At 35.6% G+C, this 25,569-nt stretch overlaps 2 protein-coding genes across 2 annotated transcripts in view; one reads left to right on the forward strand and one right to left on the reverse strand.

Moving 5' to 3' along the window:
- PDE1A (phosphodiesterase 1A) overlaps window positions 1-6,116 on the reverse strand; it is a 221,846-nt gene extending 215,730 nt beyond the window's left edge. The window contains exon 1 of the mRNA XM_027461479.3: window positions 6,020-6,116. The gene's annotated coding sequence lies outside the window, so the exon portion shown is untranslated. The remainder of the gene's footprint in view (window positions 1-6,019) is intronic.
- On the forward strand, window positions 136-24,309 carry DNAJC10 (DnaJ heat shock protein family (Hsp40) member C10). Its single transcript, XM_005016814.6, has 23 exons — window positions 136-462; window positions 721-1,078; window positions 3,000-3,165; window positions 4,967-5,017; window positions 6,045-6,127; window positions 6,319-6,450; window positions 7,362-7,455; window positions 7,686-7,763; window positions 9,429-9,472; window positions 9,838-9,975; window positions 11,242-11,331; window positions 11,961-12,074; window positions 12,849-12,963; window positions 13,932-14,059; window positions 14,334-14,450; window positions 15,731-15,832; window positions 16,849-17,004; window positions 18,327-18,460; window positions 19,893-19,946; window positions 20,333-20,480; window positions 21,233-21,352; window positions 22,542-22,655; window positions 23,210-24,309. Exons 2-23 carry the CDS (start codon window positions 881-883, stop codon window positions 23,219-23,221), a joined length of 2,388 nt encoding a protein of 795 aa, XP_005016871.2. The 5' UTR covers window positions 136-462; window positions 721-880; the 3' UTR covers window positions 23,222-24,309.
- The last annotated feature ends 1,260 nt before the right edge of the window (window positions 24,310-25,569 follow it).

Consider the following 25,569-nt stretch of genomic DNA (forward strand, 5'->3'; position numbering starts at 1 on the left):
TTTCCGTCCCGCTGAGGGGCGCGGCAGCAGCACCCCCCCCAACCCGCTTGGGGCTGGGCGGGCCGAGCCGCGGGGAGCGGCCGGGAGGAGCCGAGCCCCGCCTGGGGCGGGCGCGGCCGCCACGTCATCCCGGAGCCGCCCCGCCCGCTCCGGCCCCGAGCCGGATCCCGGTGCGGGCCGCCCTTCCGCCGGCAACGGGGAGAAGGCGCCGCCGCCCCATGCTGCTCCGCGCCCGGCCCGCCGCTGCCGCACGCTGAGAGCCGCGCTGCGGGCACGGCCCGGCCGGGGAGCGGAGCGGAGCGGAGCAGGCGGCGACCCCGCCCCGGGCGGCCCCCGGCGCCTCCCGGCCTCGCCGCTCCGTTACCTCACGGCCGCGGCCCTGCGGCGGCCCCCGCGCCCGGCCGGTCTGCCAGAGGCTGAAAGCACCGGCCCTGGGAGAAGCGTCCCCCCGGGGTGCTGCGAGTAAGTGCGATGGAGGAGCGGGCCGGAGGCAGGACGCGCTTGGGCCGGCCGCCTGGTTAAGGCTTTGCTTCGTTGCCTGAGTCAACAAGGCGCTGAATGCAGGGCTGGTCTGTTAGTTGAGTGGCCTTCGGGAAGCAGGTAGCTCGCCGTCAGGAAACTTCATGTGCAGACCGCAAAACCTGGCGATGCAGCTCTTTACTCGTGTATATTGAATTACTTGAAGTATATACTTGTTTGTTTTTCCCCCCTTTTTTATAGATTGGAATTCTTGTGAGAGTTGTGATGTGAAGTAGGACAACCAGGATTTTGAAGAGGTCTGTCATAAGTACAGCCCATCTCCAAACATCAGTGGATTTACCAAAGACTCTTCTCAAAGCCTGCTCAAATCAGAACCTGTAAACTTTCCAGAAGCTTCACGATGGAGTTTGTATTGTCCAAAGGAGATCATACCAGATACTTGAGATTTTTACTGTTAGTTTTAGTATGTGCAATAGTTCTTGTGTGCACTGATCAGGACTACTATAGTTTACTTGGAGTATCCAAAGAAGCAAGCAGTAGAGAAATAAGACAAGCATTCAAAAAACTGGCATTAAAGTTACACCCTGATAAAAATCAGGTAAGTTTCATCTTTAACAGGTCAATGATGTTGAGGTAAGGGGTCTTAATGTTTAAACAGGATGTGTTTTTACTTTATCTAAAATGTTTCTCTGTTCTTGTGAAGTAATGTACAGAGCTGGCAATGTGGTTTAGCTCAGATTTTCTGTAGAGAAGATCTGACCATGAGGGGTTGACTGGTAATATACGTGGTTCTGTTGACATTTGGGTCATGTCAAATTGCTGAAGGAAAAATGCAGTATCATTTACTTCTTGGTTGCATTTTTGTAAATACAAGAAAACATGTATCTGTACCATATTACCTTGTTGGTAAACTGATGAGTTTATCTTTTTCTATTTAGCTTGGGGGACATCACCGTTTCCCTACTGTGAAGTCTCAACCAAAGAGCAAACAACACCAGCCTGTCTTGAGACATCAGTCTCCAGGTGTCAAACAGAACAAAGCAGAAATTCTAGGACTGCCAAGGCCTAATGAAGGAGGGTAAAAAGGAGCTGTAGGGTGACTAGAGAAACATGACTGGGAATGGTTCAGTGTGTGATACCATATTTTCCAAAGTACAAAGAAATAATTTTTTAAAACTTAATTGCCATAATTTTTTTTCAAGATTTCCTTAATTAATCAGAAGTTCATGGGAAATATGGTGTTTGGCACTTATGTGCTAAGTATTATGTGCAGCTACACCTGCACAGAGACACACAGGACACTGATGTGCTGTGTAGGCTCATGGCCTGCCTGCACATAGTACAAACGATGTTTTTACAATGGATATGAATATGACAAAGCTCAAAGAGAAAGCCAGATCCCAACCAAGTTAGAAATGCCAGTTTGTACCTATTAACAGCAAGCTATGGTTTCACTGGGTTAAACGTTCAAAATATTAATATTTCAGATCAGATTCTATAGCTTCGATGTATGCCAATATTACTGAAATACAACAAACAATTTTTCAACATATTGCTTGCAACATTGAAGATGATCGGAGACGATGAAGCCATTACACAAATTCCATAATAGCAATTCATTTCATGTGCATCTATGTAACTACGTGAAGTATTTTTAAGAATGAAGTATCTTTAAGGAAGTGCCTTTTGAATGAAATGTGTAAGCAGAAGTAAAAAAGGTGGGAGAGATCACTACAGATCTTGTTCACCACTGTTACACTGCACCAGCTCAGGACCCAAACTGGAGTTCCAAGTACATTTTTCACTATTCTAATTCTTAAGAACCCAGAATACCTAGAACTAAGAATGCTTTTCAGATAAGTAAAGGAGCCTATAAGCCATGAGATATAGCAAGTCTCCGTTCTTAAGGATTTTTGGTGTGTGTTGTGTTTTTTTTTTTCATTCCTCTGCATTTGCAAAACAAGGTCCATTATATACAAGTATACAAGTATCCAAAGTAATAAGAGAAAATAGGGAATGTATTTTTTTCAAGTTCGTATACCAGTATAACTCATTTAATCTACTGAGCTGAGCTCAGAAGGACAAAATATTTTCAGCTGGGAGATGCACTGACAGTGTTTTACTTGTTGGAAGAAGCATCCTGCTAAATTTGCATGTATGCCCCCACTTCTCCTACACACACATTGTGTATTCTTTTCAAGGGAATAGAAGTTGCACAGGAAACTTAATCTGAAAGGAGAGGAGGTCAAACAAAAGTTAGGAGAGTTGAAAGAAGAGGCATCACTGGAGAATGTTACAGCTTCCTAACAGTTTGCTTTGTATTTCAGTTGGTACCTTAGTGAGAATGAAGAAATGAGAAGGATATGCATTGGGCTTTAGGAAAGGAAAACTTTACTGTAGTTTGTTTGGAGACCACTAGTGTCAGCTTCCACTGCAACTGGCAAAAAATTTTCAAAGATTATTTTCTCAGCGTTACCATGCGGTTTATTATTTACTAATTATAGTTTTTCCTTAAATAGAATGATCCAAATGCACATGAAAATTTTTTGAAAATAAATAGAGCCTACGAAGTACTTAAAGATGAAGATCTACGGAAGAAGTATGATAAATATGGAGAGAAAGGCCTTGAAGATCAGCAGCAAGGAGGTCGTTATGAAAGCTGGCACTTCTATCGTTATGATTTTGGTAAGTGACGATGTGTGTTTGTGATTTGTTTATGGCAGTCACAAGGAAATGCTATATTCAGATCTATATCAATCTTATTATAAACTTCTGGTGTATCCTGTCCAGACTTCTTCTTGCTTGGCTGTTCTGTTGCTGTCATTTTCATTCTGAGGCAATTTTTTATTTATCATGTAAATGGCTACCCACAAAATAACAACATGATGCTCTATCTACCTAGCCCTTTGTTCCTGCTGCCTATCTTGCCTATCTTCTTACTCTATGTCAGGTGCTTAGGTGCTTTTTTTTTTTAAAAAAAAAAAAATTCCAATGTTACTGTTTCATTGGTATTCTTTTTGGTATAGGAATTGCATTCTCAAGCGGATTTTGAGAGGAGATTTCTGCACTGGCAAGCCCATTTTTACATTCACTTACACAGTTAGAGATCAGTAAAGAGGTAGAAGAAAATGAAGAAAAATAATAGAATAATAAATTAAATAACTTGTCTCAAGATCATTTTATGTTTATCTCAACAGAGCTTTCATAGGTGTGGGGAAAACGGGGGGATGAACTATTTTCAGAGCCACTTTGACAGAAGTAAGTTTAAAACAGGCAGTTGAGGAACATGGCTTGATTGACGTGAAAAAGAAAGGTGAAATGAACCTCCACCCTGGCAAAATAGTCAAAGCCAGTAGTTTTTTCAGTGTTTTTTTTTTTTTTTTTTTCCCTTGTGTAGGTTGATGTAATATGTTCCCATCTCTTAAAAAAAAAGTCTGTGCAGTTTGGAATTGATTAAATTAGAGGCAACTATCACAAAAAAAAAAAACGGAAATCACTCTAGGCAGCACTGCTTGATTGAGAAACGGTATCCTTGAAAGTCTATTAACCAGTCATTTGGAGTAGTATATATACAAGAATACATCCACATATATATAAGTGTATGTATAAATACAGACTTAATATTTATAATTTTTTTTAAGTGCGTGGGTGAGCGTAATGTATTGCATTATATATGAATGGATAGTAACGTAAAAACTATCCTGTCAACCGTGGAAAGTAATTTCTTGTCATTTATTTGTATTTAATGCTTGTATACCTCAGGTGAAATGGGATCTCAACATGTTAGGTACTGTAAAAGAACTGTAGTCATAGTAGCATAATATAATGTATAGTACTTTTGGTATCTCGTTAATGGCTTTCTTGAGTACTTGAAGTAGTATACCAGTTGCAGTGATGCTCTAGGTAGAACTATGTAGCTTTTTAGGAAAACTGCTGTTCTTTATTTTGTGCACTTTATTCCACTGTTTGCACACTCTATTAGTGAAAAAGGTTGTGGCTTAAACACCTTTTTGTTGTAAACAGTTTAGATAACCAGAGGCTCAGAGAAGACATTCAAGCTTCCAGACATTACATATAGTGCTCTTACTGATAGCTGGAGCTTCTTGAATTATAATCTGGCAACTAGTTGATACTATTCCTAATAGGCTTGCTGTAACACCATGACTATCTCCTAGAAGCCTGTTGTTGATAGGAAGTGGTAGTTCAATTTTCTTGCACACTCAGTAATTGGTCTACTAAAATACCAAAAGAACTCTTCTGTTCTGCTGATGGCTTTTGTAGCGTGAAGACAAGACATCTCATACGGGATTAGACTTAGGTTACATATTACTAAATAAATATGGCTTAGTTATAAAAACCTCTCTCTGCCAGCCTGCTGTTTTCACTTGTGTACTGCTTTCTGTTTCCTGTGTTGTGAATAAAATTATGGTTTGCTTCTTCTTTTTAAAAATGTTGAAATTAAAAGGAGTTGTTTACTTTTTGATAGGTATTTATGATGATGATCCTGAAATTATAACATTGGATCGAGGAGAATTTGGTAAGCTTTAAATAGATAGCTTAGTTTGACAATCCAAAGTAAAAATGTTTACATTCTTAGCTGTATATCTATAAACTTCTATTATATATCTTTAAAAAAAAAAAAATTGTCAGGAAATCATCTTCATAAGAGAGAACCAAAAAACCCCTAACACTTCCTGGCAAATGCTAGTGAGCAAATAGTTCTATCAATAAACAGTTTGGTTTGGTTTGTGAGATCTGTAAGAGGAACTTATTTGACTTATTTAGTTTCTCATTATCTTTCATCACACCTTCCTGGTGTCTTGTCTAAAAATGTGCTTGATAGAATTACTTTTCTGTTTTATTTCTATTCATTTTTTTTTTCAGAATATTGTTTTCCTTATGTATCCTCACAAGCAAGAAAATTAAGGAATATTTTAATATAGACAAATATAACCTCTAAAACTCACTGTAAAAACTATGTCCAAAAATACAGAGGCTGAAAGATATGTAATTCAAGCTGATAATGTGGATGTGTATATTTTGTTGCCGTTGTTTTCTTTAATTTGTGAGAGTACTGCATCGTTTCCCATGATTTTTCTAGTAACTATATTGATTAAGTTGTGTTTTCTACCAGTTAGGCAGGGATTCTACCTAAAAACATTTCCTGGTGGAATACTGAAAAGAAGTGATTATCAGGAAATGGAAAGTACTGTCGTGTAACATTGTTTTAGCACTTGTGTTTTGTTGTTAAGGTAACTGAACTTACGCTATCAAACATCTCAGTCAGGTTAATCTGTAAAGATTAATTATTTTTAATAGAACACGTGTTGAAAGTCAGGGTGCCAAAGTATGATTTTTGTTTGTTTGTCTACAGCAGCAAGTACTTGTGAATGAATTAAGTGCAATCTTTATCCAATTTCAGTTACTGTTACTAACTTGTGTCTAACATAAGGAAATACTTAATTTGGCTTTCAAGGAAAACAGTATAGTAAAAATGTACATTTGAGGTATATCTACATTGTAGGTGTGCATCACTTACATGTGATTTTCTTCTCTTGATCTAGATGCTGCTGTTAACTCTGGAGAGTTGTGGTTTGTGAATTTTTATTCTCCTCGGTGTTCCCACTGCCATGATTTAGCACCTACGGTATGTATAACAAACAAGCAACTCTTAAAATTCAGTTCCTCAACTTAAATTTTAACAAACCAGATTTTTAAACAGAAGTCAAAACCAAAGACAATCACTCAAGGTTCCAGGAAGAGAACATATGCTGATTGTTCAGTATTTCTTCATAGGAAATTATCCATTTTCCCTTCCCCTTTTTTTTTTTTTCCTAGTGGAGGGAGTTTGCTAAAGAAATGGATGGAGTAATACGCATTGGAGCTGTCAACTGTGGAGATAATAGAATGCTTTGTCGAATTAAAGGGATTAACAGTTATCCAAGTCTGTATGTTTTCAAAACTGGAATGGTAAGCGATAAAACTTTAAGCATTTTTTAGAATGACTAAAATCTGGAAGAGTGTTCCTTTAATACTTGTTCAATTGTGTATCTATATAAAGGTTTTTGTTTGTTTAACTTCTCTATAAGAAATTACTTTTTCTCTACCTTTACCTTGCATAAACTAATTTATACAGCTAAATTCAGTAACTGGTTTATACACTGCTTTTTTTTTTTCCTGTTTGTTTATTAATCATTTTGCTATTCATCCATAAACTTCTAATTTTCTTTCTAAAATGCATTTTACTGTGCAGCAGTAAACTTCTGATTTGGGAAGATACTGTCAGCAGTGGTGCATTAATAAAGCAGTGAGTCTAAGCACTTGAACGGTTTCAGTTATACTATTGCAATGGACTTGTAAAATACAAAGAACGGTCTCTGGTTTGAGTTCAACAAATATGACTGTTTACCTAAAGATATTTGGAAATTGCTTCCACAAGACTTCCTCCATGCTAGGAGGAATTATGTACGTCATGCAGTGTAACTGCTTGTTGAGTAGTAATTCTGGGAGTGGTGTACAAAGACTTGAATAGTTAGGTACACTTTGACAATGATAAAATTTGTCAGGTTAGGTGCAGAGATTGTACGTATATGCAAATGGACTGATGCGAGCCATTTTAATTTTTATTTAAATAAAGATACCATCACTGGGAGCTGGTATTTTTAAGACTTAATTATCTTCCGTTGCTTGACTTGGAAAGAAATCACATTACGAAATTTAAATAAAGGTTAAATTTCAGGCATTCCAATATAGGAGGTTAAAAACAGAGCTAAGGTCTCAGGGAGAGAAGGGGGTGTAGCAATTGCATAAGTACTGTTATGAAGAACACTGGCGTGTGTGTATATTTAAATTCTATTAACTTTATTCTTTGTCTTCTATAGCAACCTGTGAAATACTATGGAGACAGGTCAAAAGAAAGCTTAAAGAACTTTGCTATGCAATATGTTACAAGCACAGTCACAGAGTTATGGGCAGGTAATGTTCATGTATTTTTACTTGGGGTGCTATTCTTGAAATTGCTTTTATATGCTTTTATAAAAGATGTCAGAAGATACGTATGAAATCAAATCTGTCCACTGTTGCTAAGTGTTACATTTGAGGTTAAAAATACTATTTATTTTAGTTTGTTATGTAGAACTTCGTTTCAGTCACGTTGAATTATACCAAGCCCAGTCACAAACTTATGCAAATTGATTTATTTTTAGGAAACTTTGTTAATGCCATTGAAACCTCATTTGCTTCTGGCCTCGGTTGGTTGATCACCTTCTGTGCTGAACGTGGGGGTAAGTATGTCAAATACTAGTCAAATAAAATGAGCAGGGGGGAAACGAAAATGTGTTTTTGTAGACAATGGCATAATCCCTTTCACTTATAACAAAGAGTAAATTTGTTCAAAATCTTAGAAGCCACAGTATGTGGACTGTGGGTCACTTATGCTCCATTCTATGGGCAGTTTGACAAAAGGGACATTAATAGAAAGATTATGGTATTGTGTTTCTCTAATGTCATGTGAGTCATTAGAACAGCACTCAAATACAACCCCTAAGGGAAGGGAACAGGTCAAAAAGAAGTATCTCTGACTTCAGTTTCCAGCACAAGCTCAAATGACAGATACTGCATATAGGCACGTAGCAGCTTGTCATGGTACCTGAGTAGAATCCTATTGTATCATAGAATGGCTTGGGTTGCACAGGACATCAAAGATCACCCAGTTTCAACCCCCCTGCCATGGGCAGGGATGCCACACACTAGACCAAGTTGCCCAGGGCCTCGTTCATCCAGCCTCGTCTTGAACACCTCCAGGATTGGGGCATCCAGAAGAAAGGATGTATCTCACTTTAAACCACCAATACCCCAAAATTAGCTGAGTATCTTCTTAGTGTTACCATTAAAAATCTGTTCTGTGATTTGACATCACATCTGATAGCAGTCTGTGTGCAATGCTTACATTGCTTCTAATAATAAACAATGTTGAAGTTGCTGGACTTCTTGTTTTTAATAAGCCATTGGTTACCAGACTCATTTGCTACTTCTTCAGCATGTTTGTGAAAGGATACAAGCATGACTTAATTTGAAAGCTTTTTCAACATAGATCACTGCTTACACAGAAAGATACTATCTAACATATATAAAACAAATTGTAAGTTAGGATGGGACATAGTAATCATCTCTTACCAATGTCACAACAGAGTGTAGATTTGCATTATTTTCAGTATTTGTTTTGTCATGGACTTTCTTGGGATCAGTATTGGATACAGTAGGAGAAAATTGCCTTGGTTAGCTGATAGAGCTAAGTAAATTTGCTACACCTTTAACAAATAAAGATTTCCCAGTCTTATGAAGAGACTTTTGTTCTGGGAATTGAACAATCAGAGTTAGTGTTAGATGTACATTTGTAAATAGCTTGATTTCAAGTTGTAATCCTTTTGAAATTAGGTTTTCAACTTTGGTCTAGTTACAGTGAGGTTGACGTATCTTTTTTCAGAAAAGTCTGCATCAGAAGCTAACTATTCAAACTAGGTCTGGATGGGTAATTAGAGCATTTAATATTTATTACACTAATTTATTGTAATCACAGGGAATTAATTGAAATCTCCTTATAAGACAGCATGTATATATGTGGTGTGGTTTTTTAAACATTGAGTCATACAAGAATTTAAGGTGAGTCTTAGTATAGCAAATAAAAATTTAATATAACTTAAAATGAGAATTGTTTGTTCACGAGGCAAGAGAATGTTCACACTATGTTTTAACTTACAGTATACAATTGTGATGACTATTAGATGTTAAAATTTAGTCACTAAAATGTTGCGTGACTAGCTAGGTAGTATGTCTGTTAAAGCGGTTACCTTTACTGGGAGGAAAGGGGTAATTCTAAACAAAAGTATGTTTAGTGGATTAATAATTTGAAGTCTTATGTTTGTAAGTGAATCACTTCTATTTTGCAGATTGCTTGAGTTACCAAACACGTCTTAAGCTTGCTGGCATGTTGGTAAGCAGTGCTTTACTTTTCACCTGTTATATTTAAAACAAAATAACATGGTTGAAAGCATGAATTGCTAAATTCTTACTGAGTTTAGTGGAACTATGACTTCACCCATTAATTTTCAGAACAGCGAAATATTTTGACTAAGTAGCTGTTGGAATTACATTATTTTTAAATATTAATATATATAAAATATGAATGAATTAATATTAAGTGATGAATGACAGTTGTCTCCTTCCATTTTCAAAATGTTGTACATAATTGGTTGTATTGGGATTTTTAAAAGCATTTCTGAACCTGACGTTGAAAAATACCATTCTTCATTTTTGTGTTGTCTTGTTGTGTTTCGTTTTTGTTTTGTTTTATTACAGGAAGGCCTTGTTAATGTAGGCTGGATGGACTGTGGCACTCAGGGTGAGCTTTGTGATAATTTAGATATCTCATCTAGTACTACAGCATACTTTCCACCTGGAGCCACCATAAATAACAAAGAGAAAGGAGGTGTTTTGGTACGAGTTGTTTCTAAACAGTTCTGTATTTAGATAAGATAAGGTGATGACAAAGGAATGTATAAATAATTACCAGATTGATTATATACAACTGAAAATATGTTTTTAGTTGTGTTTTTTTTTTTTTGTCTTCTAAGCTTGTGTATCCTGGTATGTATCTCTCTTGGTTTCTAAGGCAGTGATCCCTGGTGGTAGTCCCCAGCTTGCTGGTATGCTGGGAGAGTGAACAAGAACACAGTGCACTAGCAGCAGCCTGTAACTCTGCTGAACCATCTCTTCAGGAGCCTCACTGAGTAGCTGTGGAAATCCAGGGGGCTTTGTGACAGACCCAAGAGCCTAGTCCAGAAACTGCTATCCAGCTATCCTGGACAAGCTTAGATTTCCCATATGCCCCCAATTTTTACTCCAGAAAGAATATGCCGCACATATCACAGCTTTAAGAAATGCTTCTCCAAACAGAGTACTGACATATGTGATAAAAGTACGCCTACATTGTCTGTCAGTATGGCTTATGCTGTTTGGCTCTATTCAAATACTGTAACCTCCTCCTACATTTGTATGGTAATCTTAACTTCCTTAAGTGATAGGAGACATTTCTCAGTTTAAAGTATGGCTTGTTCCTCTGTTGTCACTACCTTTAGTCTTAATAGGAGGAAATTAGATTTGCAACCTACCCATTTTCAACTTTTATCATAGAATCACAGAATGGTTGGGGTTGGGAGGGACCTTAAAGACTGTCCCGTTCCAATCCCCCTGTCATGAACGCTAGTTCCTGTTGCCCAAAGCCCCATCCAACCTGACATTGAACACTTCCAGGCACGGAGAATCCACAACTTCTCTGGGCAACAATATTGTACCTTACCACACCTCTGGAATTACTGACAGATACAAATTCCTAAATTTTACAAATTACTGAAACTTAAAGATCTGTACAATGCAATCAGGGAAGGCTGTAAAAATAGACTTGAAATCTTGTAAATTTGATCGTAAAATTTGGTTTGAAATTTGAATTTGAGGACTTTCAGCACCCAAAATATGGTATCTTGAGTTTAATGATGTGGGAAAACAATCTGAAAAGCAGTAGTCTGAGTGCTGTTGTCAAATTATATGTAAAAATGAAAAAAGCTGATCAAATAACATGAACTGTATCCTTCAGTTAATGGAAAAGAACAAAACAAAATAAATTCCCTGATGTTCTGAGTACTAATCATCAATAATCAGGATGATATTCATGGTTTCTTAAACAAAGTTAACTTTCCTTTCTAGTTTCTTAACTCCTTGGATGCCAGAGAAATATATCAGGAAGTAATGAAGCATCTGCCTGACTTTGAAATTATTTCTGCAGCATCATTAGAGGTAAATTTAAAAAAAAAAAAAAAAAAAAAGTTACCATGTCTTATGAAAATCTTTTATCAACTATTAGTTTTAAATTTTTCAAATGCTTTTGGTATGACAACATACTATTGCTGTTGCTGAAAATGATATTTTTTCTCCCCTCTAGCCAAGATTAGTTATTACTAGTTACTACTTGTGTAGTTTAGCACAATAAAAGTGGGGGCAGAAGGGTGTACATATTTTTATTTGTAGATAGATATTTAGTAGGAACTCACTCTGCAACAGTAACTTTCTAGTTGTTATTTTTTTTCAATCAACTTTGTCCTGTTTTGTAGGAGTGGGAGGGGAAGGAAAGGAAGGCTCTTTTGACACTTGTAATAGTGGCAGCTTGACATCCAATAGGAAATGCAATGGAAACAAAGTGTAGAGAATAGCATGTAGCCAGCTTGGTTTCAGACTTCTTGGACTGTTCACTTAAGATGCACTGAAGGAATTTTAGTGAAAGGACTATATGAAAGAATTTACTGAAGAGGAGGACATCGCTTAAAGAACAAGTGAATAATTGGACACTTGTCATTCTAAAACATAAAAGGAATTTATAAACTGGTATAAGTAGGAAATAATGGTGTTTTTTCCCACCTTATTTAAAGGACCGTCTAGCTCATCACAGATGGCTAATTTTCTTCCAGTTTGGGGAAAATGACAAATCAAGTGTACAGGAATTTAAGAAACTTAAATTTTTACTTAAAGATGAACATATTCAGGTAAGAATGCTTGCTTACCTACTTTAAACTTTCCTTTGCATTCAGAGCACAAATCATCATGTTGTTATCATTATTAGTTATTGCCACCTCAGGTATCAAAGAGATATGCCATACTGTGATAGATGTGTAGTAATGCTTTTAAAATTAAGCAAGCAGTGAAGTTTTACATACTAAATAATGTGTCAATGATTTAAAAGTAGTTAAGAAAGATTCTATTTTAAATCATCTCTCTTGTAGCAAATGTTGTCACTACAGATTCTCTTCAGTTAACAATCAAAATTTAACACTGTAGTGTAAAATTGATATATGTGAAACCATTTTAATTTAAAAAAATATATAATTATTTTGAAAATAAAGAGAAACCAAGTTCAAACTTTGTAGTAAGCATATATGGGTTGTGTTACTATACGAGATACGGATTTCAAAAAATGTAGCATTGACTAGAAGAATTCTAAAGTCATTTATTTCAGGTCTTTCTACTTTTTTGCTGTTTTACTTGGAGAGGGAAAAATATATTTTTAGGTTTTATTCCTTGTTTTGTCCTTTAAATTTAAAAGTAGCAGAACAACCTAATATCGCTGTGGTGGTAGTTTTCCTCAAACATCAAAGATATGTTTGTCTTAAGACCTCTGATATTTGTTTAAAAAAAAAAAAAGGCTACTACTTGTCCATACTTAGGATAAATTCACAATATAAAGGCTAACTTTTACTGCCCTCCAGAATATCTTGGTCTATTTAAAGTTGTATGCCTTAATGGTGCTGTCTGTTAAATAGGTTGGCAAGTTTGACTGTCTTTCCTCACCAACCATCTGCAACAAACTATATGTCTATCAGCCATGTCTAGCAGTCTTCAAAGGAAAAGGAATTGAAGATTATGAAATTCATCATGGTAAGGGAAACTTTGGCAAACTTAAATCTTTACATAATCACTTCAAGATGACACCATCTTTGGCACACTGCATTTGTTTTTCCAAAGGAACAGTTCTGTAGTCCTAGTATTTGCTCTTTTTTCTGTGACCTTATTGTAGCCTTGCACAGACCTATCATTTGTGTTTTTTTTTTTTTTGGTTCCCCCCCTCCACCACCACCCCAGTAAGGGATCACCATATGCTAAGAGATGTACTTTGCATTTACTGTCTTGTCTATTTCAGTAATCTACATCCTTACATATGAAAGATATCTCTGAAGCTGATCAAGACAGCTTATGCTTTGGGTAGGACAGCCAAAAAATGCTGCAAGGCACACCCGTCACAGAGGCTTAACGTGCCAGATATACAGTGCTGTCCACATGATAAACTTGGATTTGATTTTGTGTCACTGCACTGAAATGAATTCCTTACTTAACTGATTCCCATCCAAGAAAGTCTATACTGAGATGCTGCCACTTACATTCATTTGCAGAGTAGTAGTTTGGTTCCATGAAAGGTTGGAACTATGTTACTGCATACCTCTGAAAGGATTGAAAAGTGATGGTACGAGAACAACACCAGTTGCTACAGTTCTGTTTCAACAATCAGTGTAGCTTCATCCAGAATGCAGCAAAAGGCAGTTATGCATGATGAGGTTCTGATTTTTCAGTCTCAGCTACTAGGAACAGCTTGCAAGAAATCTCAGTCAAAATGTAATATTGAAGAAGAGAGGGGAAAATTGTTTGACGATGTTTGATGATTCCATGCATCTAATGAGTGTTGTCAGGGAAAAACCTTACATACCTGCAGTTTCCACCCCTACAAAGAAGACAGGAGTTGTATACATACAGCATTTCTAGATCTCTTCCAGTATTTATAACAACATAATATTTTAAAGAGATCTTTCGTAGGGAAAAATAAAGTTTCCTTTCTCCATTGTTCTTTGAAGGAAAGAAGATCTTATATGACATCGTTGCATTTGCCAAAGAAAGTGTCAACTCTCATGTTATCACACTGGGACCTCAGAACTTTCCTGGCAAAGAGAAGGAGCCATGGCTTGTGGATTTCTTTGCACCAGTAAATATTTAATATCTACATTTCCCCTTTTCTAAAATCTGTTATGTAAATATGTAACAAAATGCTATTAGTATTTTGAAAGCATCCTTCGACATCATGAGACAGTACTGTAATTCCTCATTCCTTGGCAGCACTAGTTCCTAGATTGTGTGGGCTTTTTATTTAGTGGAGTCTGTTGTCAAAGCAGCATATTATTCATTTCAAACAGCTTACATTCTCCTGAGAGCCAACTGCAGGGCAAACCAATTGTGTTTATTTGCATTTTGTTTTCTAGTGGTGTCCTCCTTGTCGAGCTTTGTTACCAGAGCTGAGAAAAGCATCAAAACATCTTTATGGTCAGCTTAAATTTGGAACGCTAGACTGTACTGTCCATGAAGGGCTTTGCAACATGGTAAGCTGTAGGAATTTTAAACTGGGTTGGGGGGAAATCCTATCAAATGGTTTATATATATTGGTGAGAACAGACAATGCTTGTTTTCCATACTTTTTTTTTTTTTTTTTTTTTAAGGGCAGTAACCCCAACAGGGCATTTGTATCAAGATTTTTTTCCAAAGCAAAAAAACTCTACAGTTGCTACAGATAATACCTAAATGCAAAAATAAAGGTCAAATTTTGGTCTGATTTGGTAGTGTTATTGGAATACTCAGGAAACCATTAGAATTTAGTAACTCCTCTTTTTATCTTTAATAAAAAAAAAAATAAAAGCAGATCCAGAAAGCTGTTTTTTTTTTTTTTTCTGTAAATGCATACATGCACTAATTTTGTTCTTCATGTGTGAAGAGGGAATAGTAGAGCATGTAAAAAAAAATACAAGGTTTATATTGATACAGTGTTTTTTAAAGGTGTCTGCAAAGACTCCTCTTTTAGTTCACCCTAAATGACTGATTTTTCTTTTGTGGGGCTTAAGTGCAGGATCAGTTTTGAAGTAAAAAAGTTTATTACTTATCAGCTTATGCTAATTCAAAAATATAGTAATGGAATGAGAAATAGATTATTAAAATCCTGCCCAATTTTCCATTTTTAAATTTGCTTAGCTTTTGCTTCAATTAATTTAGCAGGGTTAAAATTAATAATATTGCTTTTCTTGATTTCCAGAAAATACAGTTTGGCAGATTTCCTGCCAAATGTGCATCTGTGTGTTTTATTGTTTATAAGAGCGTATGTTAGAATATTGTATCTATATTAAAAATGTGAATGTCTTAAAATACATGAAAACTAGGTAAAAAAAAAAAAAAAAGGAACAACTTTAAAGTTGTGTTTTACATGTAGATGTGCTTGTACACTGATGATTTCAAACGATGGGAGCATCTGTGTTCAATAGCAGACAATATGGTTCTTCATATGGTACAAGTGTTTCCACCTGAGCCCTAAAGATAGTCTTAAAAATTAAAGGCTTATAAGGCCTGTGGGTTAATTTCTGTATTGTAGAATACAGCAAATGAATTACTGGCTGTTTTTTAACTTCAGGACAGACTATACTCTCTAAATAAAATTGGCAATTTTTTTTCTGAACTGGTTTGTTACAAACTCCCACCTGCATGTATATTTAAGCAGTTGTACTGCACAGAAAGGATAAAGTAGCAGCTGTGAGCCACCAATATCAATGGCAGTTAAAGGAAAGTACGGGATGCCTACTAATTCCTTGCAATTTCTCCTTGTCTGTTTTGTTAGCATAATATTCGAGCTTATCCAACAACAGTTGTGTTCAATCAGTCTGATGTTCATGAATATGAAGGACATCACTCCGCTGAACAGATCTTGGAGTTTATAGAGGTATGTAAGTTACAATCCTTGTTGCAGTTGTGCTGTATTTGCAATATATATCACTACCTCTTTAGTTGGAAGGTTCTAAGACTTATTTTAATTAGACTAGTAAGACAAGGAGTAGAAAAAACATGTTGGGCAAGAAGTGATGCAGCAACTATCAGGCTGGGACTTGACACTTAGCAGATTTATTTCCCTACTCCGACAGCCTATTCCTTTGATGTCATTAGCAAATGTCTTAAGATCCTTTCCAATTTACAGAATAATAGTAATGATTTCTACAGCACAGTACTTCATATTTTAATTTATTTATCTGTTCTATATTATTAAGGTGAAAATCTCACACAACTTGAATTAGGAGGATTTTTTTTTTTGTCAATTAACTTGCTGCCCTCTATACTTTATCTGTTCCTCCAACTTTTTTAACTCACAGAACTGCAAGTCATTGATACTCAGCATTCTTGCTGCCAGAGTTCTTGTACCCATCTTTCCTCTAGCATGCAGGTTCTCTCAACTGCTAGAACTATGAGCTGTTTTTCCCTCTTCAAAGAGACTGTTCATTCTTTTCAGACAGCTTATTAAAAAAAAAAAAAAGCAGGTGCAAGAGCGCTTGTGCAGGAACAGGTAGAAATCAGTCTCTTTCAGTTGATACTCGAAGGCACCTAATGCACCATATGCATTCTTCTGCATCCCAGTCTAAAATGCGTGGCTGAATCTCATAATCCCTGTTCTTGCCAGGTGAGGTGAGTTTCATACATTTTGCCTCCCTTTATACAGAAGAGGAAGACAAAACTCCCTTCTGCAGTCTTTTAGGGTTTGTTTTTGTTCCTATACATTTTTCCTATCAAATCAGGCATGTGACATCTGATGTGTGCATGCCTTTCAGTGGTATGGAGTCTTCCCTACCACAAAATCAAGCAGATAGGTGTTCTCAGAATTTTGTACAGTCTGTATGTGATGACAGTAGGTACAGGTTTACAGGATATTATTGCAAGGTACACGTCCATAAACTGTCTTTGATTTAGGACCTTAGGAATCCATCAGTGATCTCCCTAACACCAGAGACTTTTGTTGAATTAGTTGATAGAAGAAAACGAGAGGAAATCTGGATGGTTGATTTCTATGCTCCATGGTGTGGACCTTGTCAAGCTTTAATGCCAGAATGGAAAAAAATGGCCAGGGTAAGTGACATTCAGATCATTTTCTGTTTGTGTCCTGTTTATGCAGTTACTGAGACTGAACAATTGCTTAAACTTGTCACTGAGAAAGTCTGGTGATTAATATGATGGATAAAATAGGGAATTCCTACCTAACAGTTTTATACTGTTCCAGACAAAGTTTTCCTTTTGTTTCTTAATACGTTAATATCGTAAGCCAGTTTTTCCTGTTGATACAAGTGAGTTTTCGAAGTCGTGAGAAAAGTTACTTAATGTTTAATACTTCGCAGAAATAGCAACCCTTCATTGCTTTAAAATAAAATATGAAAAATTAAAGCTTTGCCCATAGATAGGATAAGAACTAGTTGAAATAATTTGGCACTTTATCCACAGTTAGTCTTCATGATCATTAATCACTTTTAAGATAGCACTTAAACCTTTGTGAAATCTCTGATTTGAATTTTAGGTTAAAGGAATTCAATCTTACCTACCTAATTATTTCTTAGAAGATTTTTTTCTGGAGATTATTTTTCCTTCATTGAAAGTAAATAAATGTTAAATTCCATATGCTGTAAGGATGACTGTTAAATGAATTCCATACACTTAACTACCCAGTTGTTGGTACTGAGAGAGGATGTTTCTGTTTTGCTAGGTCATTACAGCGTTCTCCTATTTGCAAAAGTAATATTTGCAAATACCACAATCACTGACAACCATCTGGGTTTTCCTAGGTATGCTTCAGGAACTTGAACTAGAAACTTTGGTTAAAACATGAAACTAGTCCATAACTTTCAGACATTAAAACTCACTTGGACTAGGAATTTTGTCCAGGATTCTACCTATGTTCTGGTCAAATGTCTGGGAAGTATTGTTAGTTCTATAGCATATAGTAATCATCAGCTTCCTTGCCCATGCCACGTGGTTCAGGCCTTTGCAACAAATCCAGCATGTTCAAAACAGACACAAACTGTGAAAGCGATAGCTCATCTACACTGTACCAGGATCTGTCATAGTTGCTGAGCATGTGATATAAAACATGGTAAGATGGTAGTCAAACTAAATAGCCATGCTTGTACGTACCTTTAATGTAAGACAAGTGCCATTAACCATGTCTGTACAGTTCATACTAAAACGTTATGTGAATGCTGGGAATGCACCTGGATAGCTGGCTCCCATTGGATACCACTGATACATTTACAGGGAAGAAAGTCTCATGAGAGCCTTGAGTTGTTGGTTTTTCTCCCCAGCTTTACATTCAAGTGATTAAGGCACAAATTCTGAAGTACTACTGAAATTGTAGTATTATTGACTAGCGTGTTTGACTGTTGTTTTTTTGGTTTTTTTAGATGTTAAATGGATTAATCAGTGTAGGTAGTGTGGACTGTCAAAAATACTATTCTTTCTGTCACCAACAAAGTGTCCAGGGATATCCTGAAATAAGACTCTTTCCTCAAAAATCAAAGACTACTCATCAATATTAGTAAGTAGTTAACTTCATTTTAGATGCTGTGTTACAAAATGTATTTGCATATTCTGTTGTATGGAAAAGGTTCAAAGCTATTAAAAAGGTATTAAAATAGGATCCTATGACATTGTTTGGTGTCCTAGATGTTATTGACTTCAGTACTTCAAACATACCATTTTAATTTGCTCTTCTGTTTCAGTAAGTTGAAATGAAACTCCCAGGAACCTTGATTTTTATTTCTTTTTGCAGGCCAGATTTTTAAGTTCAGTAGCCTGTTAAAGTAGATGATATAAATCACATAACAAAAACGTTATTAGGCCTAATTGATTGCAACTTCAAAGAACAGTGTGATATAGCCATCTGATCATCCTCACTGGCAACAGTCTCAGTTCCATTGCAAAAATTGTCTTCATATATCTAGCTATTCCATTCATTGTATGATTGGTGTGGAAACATTAGTCACTAATGTGTAAAAAAAAATTCTATGGGAAATGAAATCTGGCCAAAACCAAAGAGCCTGTCCCCTTCATTTCACAGTACTGTTTGAATATACAGGGATTTCAGGAGGCATATGCATATTTAAAGATACATAAAAGTCTGAAATAGTAGATATCGCTTCATTCTCTTACAAATTAGAAAGCTGATTAAATGCTGGTAGATAATAAATTGTATTATCTTAGTGCCTAATAGCAGGCCTTCAGTAGCTCTCATCACTGGATTGCTTTTATTTGATTCTGCTAGAAAAAGCTTCTTTTAAAAGCATATTTCTTTTCTCTGTTGAAAACAATTAAGTTGGTGTACATGACTATTACCAAGTTCCTAATGGTAAGGTTGTTTTTTTCCAGCAAAATATGGATATTTGTCTCTTAAAATAAAACTCACCTAATACTATCAGGTCAGATCGTCACTAGTATCTGTATATTGAAAAATACTGTTATGAAGTTGCAAATTAGTAGATATGAATCATGACTTCCTAATTTTTTTCTTGGCATTTCAAAGTTACTAGTTTGCCTAACTTTTCTACCCACAAATTGAGGATAATGTGCCTAATTAGTAATAGTAGTATTTTAATGAAGGGGTATCAATTAGAAAACACATTAAGATACTTCTATTTGATTTTTATGTTTCTTAGTGTCTGCAATTTTATCTGGGAGTTATTACCAAAGATCCTTCATTCAAAATACTTCCAGCTACCAAAGTTCATGTGCTTCAAACCAAATTTCTTATTTCCTGACACATAACTTTCTTCCTTTTCCTTTCTTCATTCTAGTTCTTCTGGTCCTTAATTCTGTATCTTTGAAATGCATTGAGTCTTTCTCAGGTTTGAAACAAGGCAAAAATACATTCTGAAGCATATGCTTCTAGGTTCATTGTTTCATCATCTGTACTCCAGAGACAATTCAAACTACTGTTTGACTGGATTTTTTTCTTTTTAATCTTTTTATAGTAGCTACAATGGATGGCATAGAGATTCGTATTCACTGAGAGGCTGGGCATTAGGGTAAGTTACAGCATGAAATTTTTGTTCACAAGCTGTGCATATAGTTTTCTTGCTAGGAGAAATCAATATCCAAATTGTATATAAATCAAGCATTTGAAACACTGATGTATATGTATTGCCTTATTTAAGATATTAACGTTTCCACCTTTTTTAAATTAAGCTTTTAAAAGTGGGGAGAAATACCATTATTGTCTACCAATTTCATGAAGATTGTATTATCTTATCTACCACATCTGAAAGGTGACTCCTTAATAATAGAAAAAATAAAGTAAGGATTTCTAGATCACTAGTACACTTAATTTCAGAAAGTTCTATTGTCCTTAAGTGGAAATTGAATATGTTTTAAGCACTGAATTGATTATGACTGTTACTCTCCCTTTCCTCAGATATTTACCACAAGTGTCTGTAGACCTGACTCCTCAGAGTTTCACAGAAAAGGTTCTGAATGGGAAAGATCACTGGGTCATTGATTTTTACGCTCCTTGGTGCGGACCTTGCCAAAATTTTGCTCCTGAATTTGAGATCCTTGCAAGGGTAGGTTTTTAACTGTATTTTCTTCTACTACTACTGGTTACAATACTCCACAGCACGTTATTTCTTAGCAACCATCCAAAGGTCATATACCTTTTTCTATTTACAGAAAAAAAGACTCAGGTATTTAAAAAATGAAATATAACTGTTGCTTTCTAGGTTTGTTATACATTTCACTGTGGTTTTTAAGTTTGAGGCATAATCATTAATTCACCTTCAGTATTTTTAATGTAGGCACCTCTTGTTTTTCTGATATAGGTAGCAATTTATTAGAGCACTTCGTGTTTATGGTGATAGTATAAAAATGTTTCTTGCCATTGCCATTTTATAGACGTTTCTTATTTTCTAAAAGTCTAGTTTAGTTTTACAAAGTCTTCAAAACTTCACTGATCATATTTTCAGATGTTCTCAGTAGAAGTCTATGATTTTAGGTCCCACTTGCCAGGGGGTATTGCACCTTGTGTAGACAGGTGCACACACAAAGGCCACCCTTTGAGGTAGATGTCAGCCTGTGATAGGATAACCTTTTAACTGTTACATGCTTTGCTCTAAACTCAAGTAAGAGTGCTCTGCTGAATGTGGTGTAGCTTCTGCTATAAGAGTTAACAGTGAGAACAAATCAAGTGACTACTCTTTAAAAGATTTGAGCAACTTCTTTTTTGCTCTTTAAGCTGCATTTTAAAATTTCATATTTTTTGCTTACAGTCAGCCCTGGAAATGTGATCTTTGATTCTAATTAACATATTTCATTTTAGGCTGTTAAAGGAAAAGTAAAAGCTGGAAAAGTAGACTGTCAAGCATATGGTCAGACCTGTCGAAGTGCTGATATCAGAGCCTACCCTACTGTTAAGTTCTACCCCTACCAAGGAATGAAGGTAAAAAGCGTTTCCTTAGTGTTCCATGTTGTGTAGCTACTGGTAGGAGGTAAGTTTAATGTGAAACTAAATGTAAGAAACTTTCTATAACATATTAAAGTACATTACTTAGATGTCAAGAGATACAATTATAATTGATTTCAGTAACACTTAAAACACTAGGCAAATAATACAACAACACTCTGTTACTGTAAAAATATATTGTAAATTAATTGAATAGCAATGAAGATGTAAACTTAACCAGAACCAGGGTTTAATTTTTTAGGAGTCTCAAATGATACAATTTTTTTAATCACCAACTCCCAAAGCAGGCAAAGTCTCTCTTAAAACAAAATGTGGACAACGTAATTTTGGTTAAGGAGGAATACTTTCTAAGTAATCATTAGTATTTCATTATAATTTTGAATTAGACTATTTCAAGATAGAAAACTGGTATAAAATATTTAGTTGCATTCTGCCTCAAACCTTCACAAACCACTTCAATTAAAAATTAATCAGACCACCAGTTCCTATTAATACTCCTATTAGTAGTATTAGATTTTAAAATTGAAATGTTCAGACACTTCTGGGAAACTGCCTTTATTCCTGTAAAAGCAATTGACTGCTATTAAATTTCAAGAATGCTGCAATCATCTTTTTTAATTTTAGTCTAGAATACTATTCAATACATCCTTGTAGTTAAACCAGTTCACCTGTGCTTTTTTTAAGCTCAATCTTTTAAATGAGTATTAAAGTATTAGAAATCCTTCCTCACACAATCTCATCAAATTCTGAGAGACTTTTCTGTGTTAAGAGTAGGGGCTTTTCAGATCTCCCAAGCAGTGAACCCACACTGACAGATTTATTGAATATAGAGCAAGGTCACAAACTTTAATGGCTGTCAACATCACGTAGCTAGCTGAATGAATGCAAGAAAACTCTAACCAACTATTTTGTATTTCGTTAAGTTTAATGACCAAGACAATACTTGTACATTTGTAAAAATGTAGCAGCAAAAAGTGGATTGTAAGAGAAAAGAATTAGCATTGTTGAAACAGGCAAAATGTCTATCAAGCTGCAAAAGTCATTGCCTGCCTCCCTGCATTCTTCTGGAATTTTAAATGAAAGCAAGCGCATATTCTATTCTGTATGAAGCATGAGTAATATTTGACAACATTGTAATTGTTTTTTGTTTGTTTGTTTTTTAAAGAAAAGTGTTCTTGGGGAATATATAGACAGCAGAGATGCAAAAGGTATTGCTGACATTTTGAATGAAAAAGTAGAAGCAATTGAAGATAAAGGAAAAAGAAAATCTAGAAATAAGGTAAGAATACTTATTCTGGGGATTTTTAAAGAGACATTATTTTAAAGAATAGCCCTTTAAAACATTAGCCTTTGCTCATTTTCTGTGGGGTATTAAATGCTATCTCTTCTGACAGCACCAGATACATTTTACTTCAGCTTATTTTGGTTACTCTTCAGTTTTCCATATCTACAGATATTACAACAGCAGTATTCTGATACATCAGTTGTCAGGACTTCGATGAATTTATAGATTTCATGTTTCACAGACAACACCCCTTTTGTATGAAAACACAGTGCATCTCAACAGTCTTTAATGTATGTGCAATCCTTAGACTAGATTTACCAACCTTTTAACACCCAAAGACAGAGGCTGATTAGTTCAAGATTGGGATTGACATCTTACCTCAGCAGATAATATGCAGTTATGAAGTATTAACAACTCTTCTTAAGAAACACTTTTCTAACTGAGATAAGTTAGTACTTAAAATCAAAGAAAAAACATTGCAAGTGGGGTAGAAAGTCTTGAAGACTTATTGGTACTATTAAAATAACTATTTATTTTCCTGTCACTAGGATGAACTCTAAATGGTACTGGAGGCAGTAGATAAGATGAAAAATACATGTACACTGAAGCTGTGAATATGGAAGACACCATAAGGAAAACAAAGCCAGTTACATTCATGACAAGACAGATGAAAATAGTTTGAGTTCATGGGCACATGTGACTGCATATATGAACTCTGTTAAACTGTGGGGAGATAAAAGCATTTTTGTTTTGGTGGAGGCATTCAATGTTTCTGCAAATGAACTGTGTCCCTCTTTTGATACACCAACTACCTTCTTCCTAGTCCAACATTGGAGTTGACCAGAAACATGGACTGTATTGCTTCTGTCTACCCATTTTCTATTTCCTTATGTTTTTCTTGTCTCTTTCCAAACACTTTTGAATGTGGCACTCAGCCTATGGCTGAATATGCACTCAAACCACTCTGCAATGCAGAAACACAATGAGGGATTGTCTAGTTGAAAGACAAACAGTTAATCTGCTTTGGGTTTGTATTATTGTTTAGTCAGTTGCTAAGAGATTAAAATCAAGAATTAGCAGCAGGATAGGTTTATTGAATTGGAGTGTTCCTGCCCTTCAGCACATTACTGTAGCACTGGTGGTGGTACCAGGATTAAGATTGAAGAGCTTCTCTTGTTGTTTGGCTTTGAGGTTTTTGTTGTTTTGTTTGTTTTGTGTTTTTTTTTTTTTTAATCAAAAAATAAATCAAGGACTTTGAACTTTGTTTCACTGACTTTCAAGATTTGAATTATGCCATAGAAGAATCTGTTTAAGGTAGTAGCTTATAATGTTGCTATTGTCTTTTTTTAAATATGAATGTATTCTGTGGACATGTTTAACCGCTCTTGGTATTGCCACTTTTCCTTTCTCTGAAGACGTGAGTTTTGTTTCAAATAGTCATTTGGCAAATAGGATAGCAAGTGCCTTTTTAATTTAATAATGAACACTGTACATTGCAACATCTACTCATGCATCTTAATGTAAATCCTGTTTTTACAGTAATATTTTTCATGGCTTCTCCCTAGACAAAAAATACTGAAGACAAACTATTACATTTAGGAGTTCATTGAAATATTTCATTTTTTCAATAAAATGCTGCTGAGTGTCAGATTTTTCTCCCCTGCTATGTATTTAATTTGTCATGACTAGTCACTATAGTGTTTGAATATTTCAAGTTTGTAAATACTTATACACAAGTAATTTATTTTATAAAGAAAGCAGCAATAAGTAAAAGGAAGAGATTCTAGTAACTTAGAAGCATTCAAATGCTTCTTCCTCCTTGCTTTGGGTTCTGCAGTATGTTAATAAGGAAGAAAAGGTATGGCATGGTGCTTTTTTTAGTCAAGTTGACCTTTCCCCCATCTTAATCAAATCTCAAACTCAGTCACAGTCAAAAAAGGAACATTTTTATACTGGTGACTTTAATACAAACTCAATTCTTTTAGTCAGCTATTACATCCATGTTTAATTTTAACTTCCCTCTTCATCTCCTCCTTTCTTCCTGAAGCCAAAGGTCATGGTTACATATTCTTGATCCTACTATTAGAATTCCAAACAAAAATGACCTAATATAGGATTGGATTATTTCTCCTTTAACAGGAACAGAATAGCAGGACTAAAATTCAAGTACCTCATGATAGTCTCCTCAGTAACATAACATGCTGGCTTTACTGTGGCTCAATTCATACTTCACTTTTTTTTTTTTTTATAAAAAGCACATGCAACTTCCTTCTATTTTAGTTGAATATACAGATAACTACTATAAGAAGATATCACTACTCTCCTCATAAAAATATCCTACACACTGACTTATAAGGGCTACTTACTTTGAAAAACAGGATTTGGGTTAAAAAAAGAATCAATAAAAGCTAATTTTTAAGATTTAATTCTGTATCATAAGTTTTTTTTGTAAAAAAAATAAAAACTTTTAAAATAACATGTATAGATTATAGGAAAACCTTCAGTACAGAAAAATGAGCTGTAGACTACACAGGTTTCCAAGCGCTTTTTCAAAATCTGGGGCTGGTTTCTGTTTTTTCTTTGCTAGTTGCCATTTCTGACAGTTTTCAGGAGGCAGGGGAGAAAAAGCCTGTATTCCTAGTCAAAGCAGGAGACCTTGTGGCTGGCCTTGTACCTTTCCTTCTTGTTTAATTACACACGCACAAAGAAAGCATTAACACACAATCAGACAAAATAAGTGTATACAGTCTAAAATACTGCCCTCATATTTTTCTGACCACACATACTAACAGAAATGGTATCTGTCCTCTCTGAGGTACCTATTCAGCTACTCCAGGACATCAGTCCTCCACCTCTTCGTATGTAGATCGACAGTACATTTAGACTACAACACGGAATTCTCACTAAA

The sequence above is a fragment of the Anas platyrhynchos genome, chromosome 7 (genome assembly GCF_047663525.1).
Source record: "Anas platyrhynchos isolate ZD024472 breed Pekin duck chromosome 7, IASCAAS_PekinDuck_T2T, whole genome shotgun sequence".
In the NCBI taxonomy this organism is placed as follows: domain Eukaryota; kingdom Metazoa; phylum Chordata; class Aves; order Anseriformes; family Anatidae; genus Anas; species Anas platyrhynchos.

What these genes read in the sequence shown, in the direction of transcription:
- DNAJC10 (XM_005016814.6), top strand. Translation starts at nt 881, where the DNA reads ATGGAGTTTGTATTGTCCAAAGGAGATCATACCAGATACTTGAGATTT. An exon ending in AATTTGAGATCCTTGCAAGG is followed by an intron (nt 20,481 to 21,232) that starts GTAGGTTTTTAA and finishes ATTTCATTTTAG; the next exon opens with GCTGTTAAAGGAAAAGTAAA. An exon ending in ACCCCTACCAAGGAATGAAG is followed by an intron (nt 21,353 to 22,541) that starts GTAAAAAGCGTT and finishes TGTTTTTTAAAG; the next exon opens with AAAAGTGTTCTTGGGGAATA.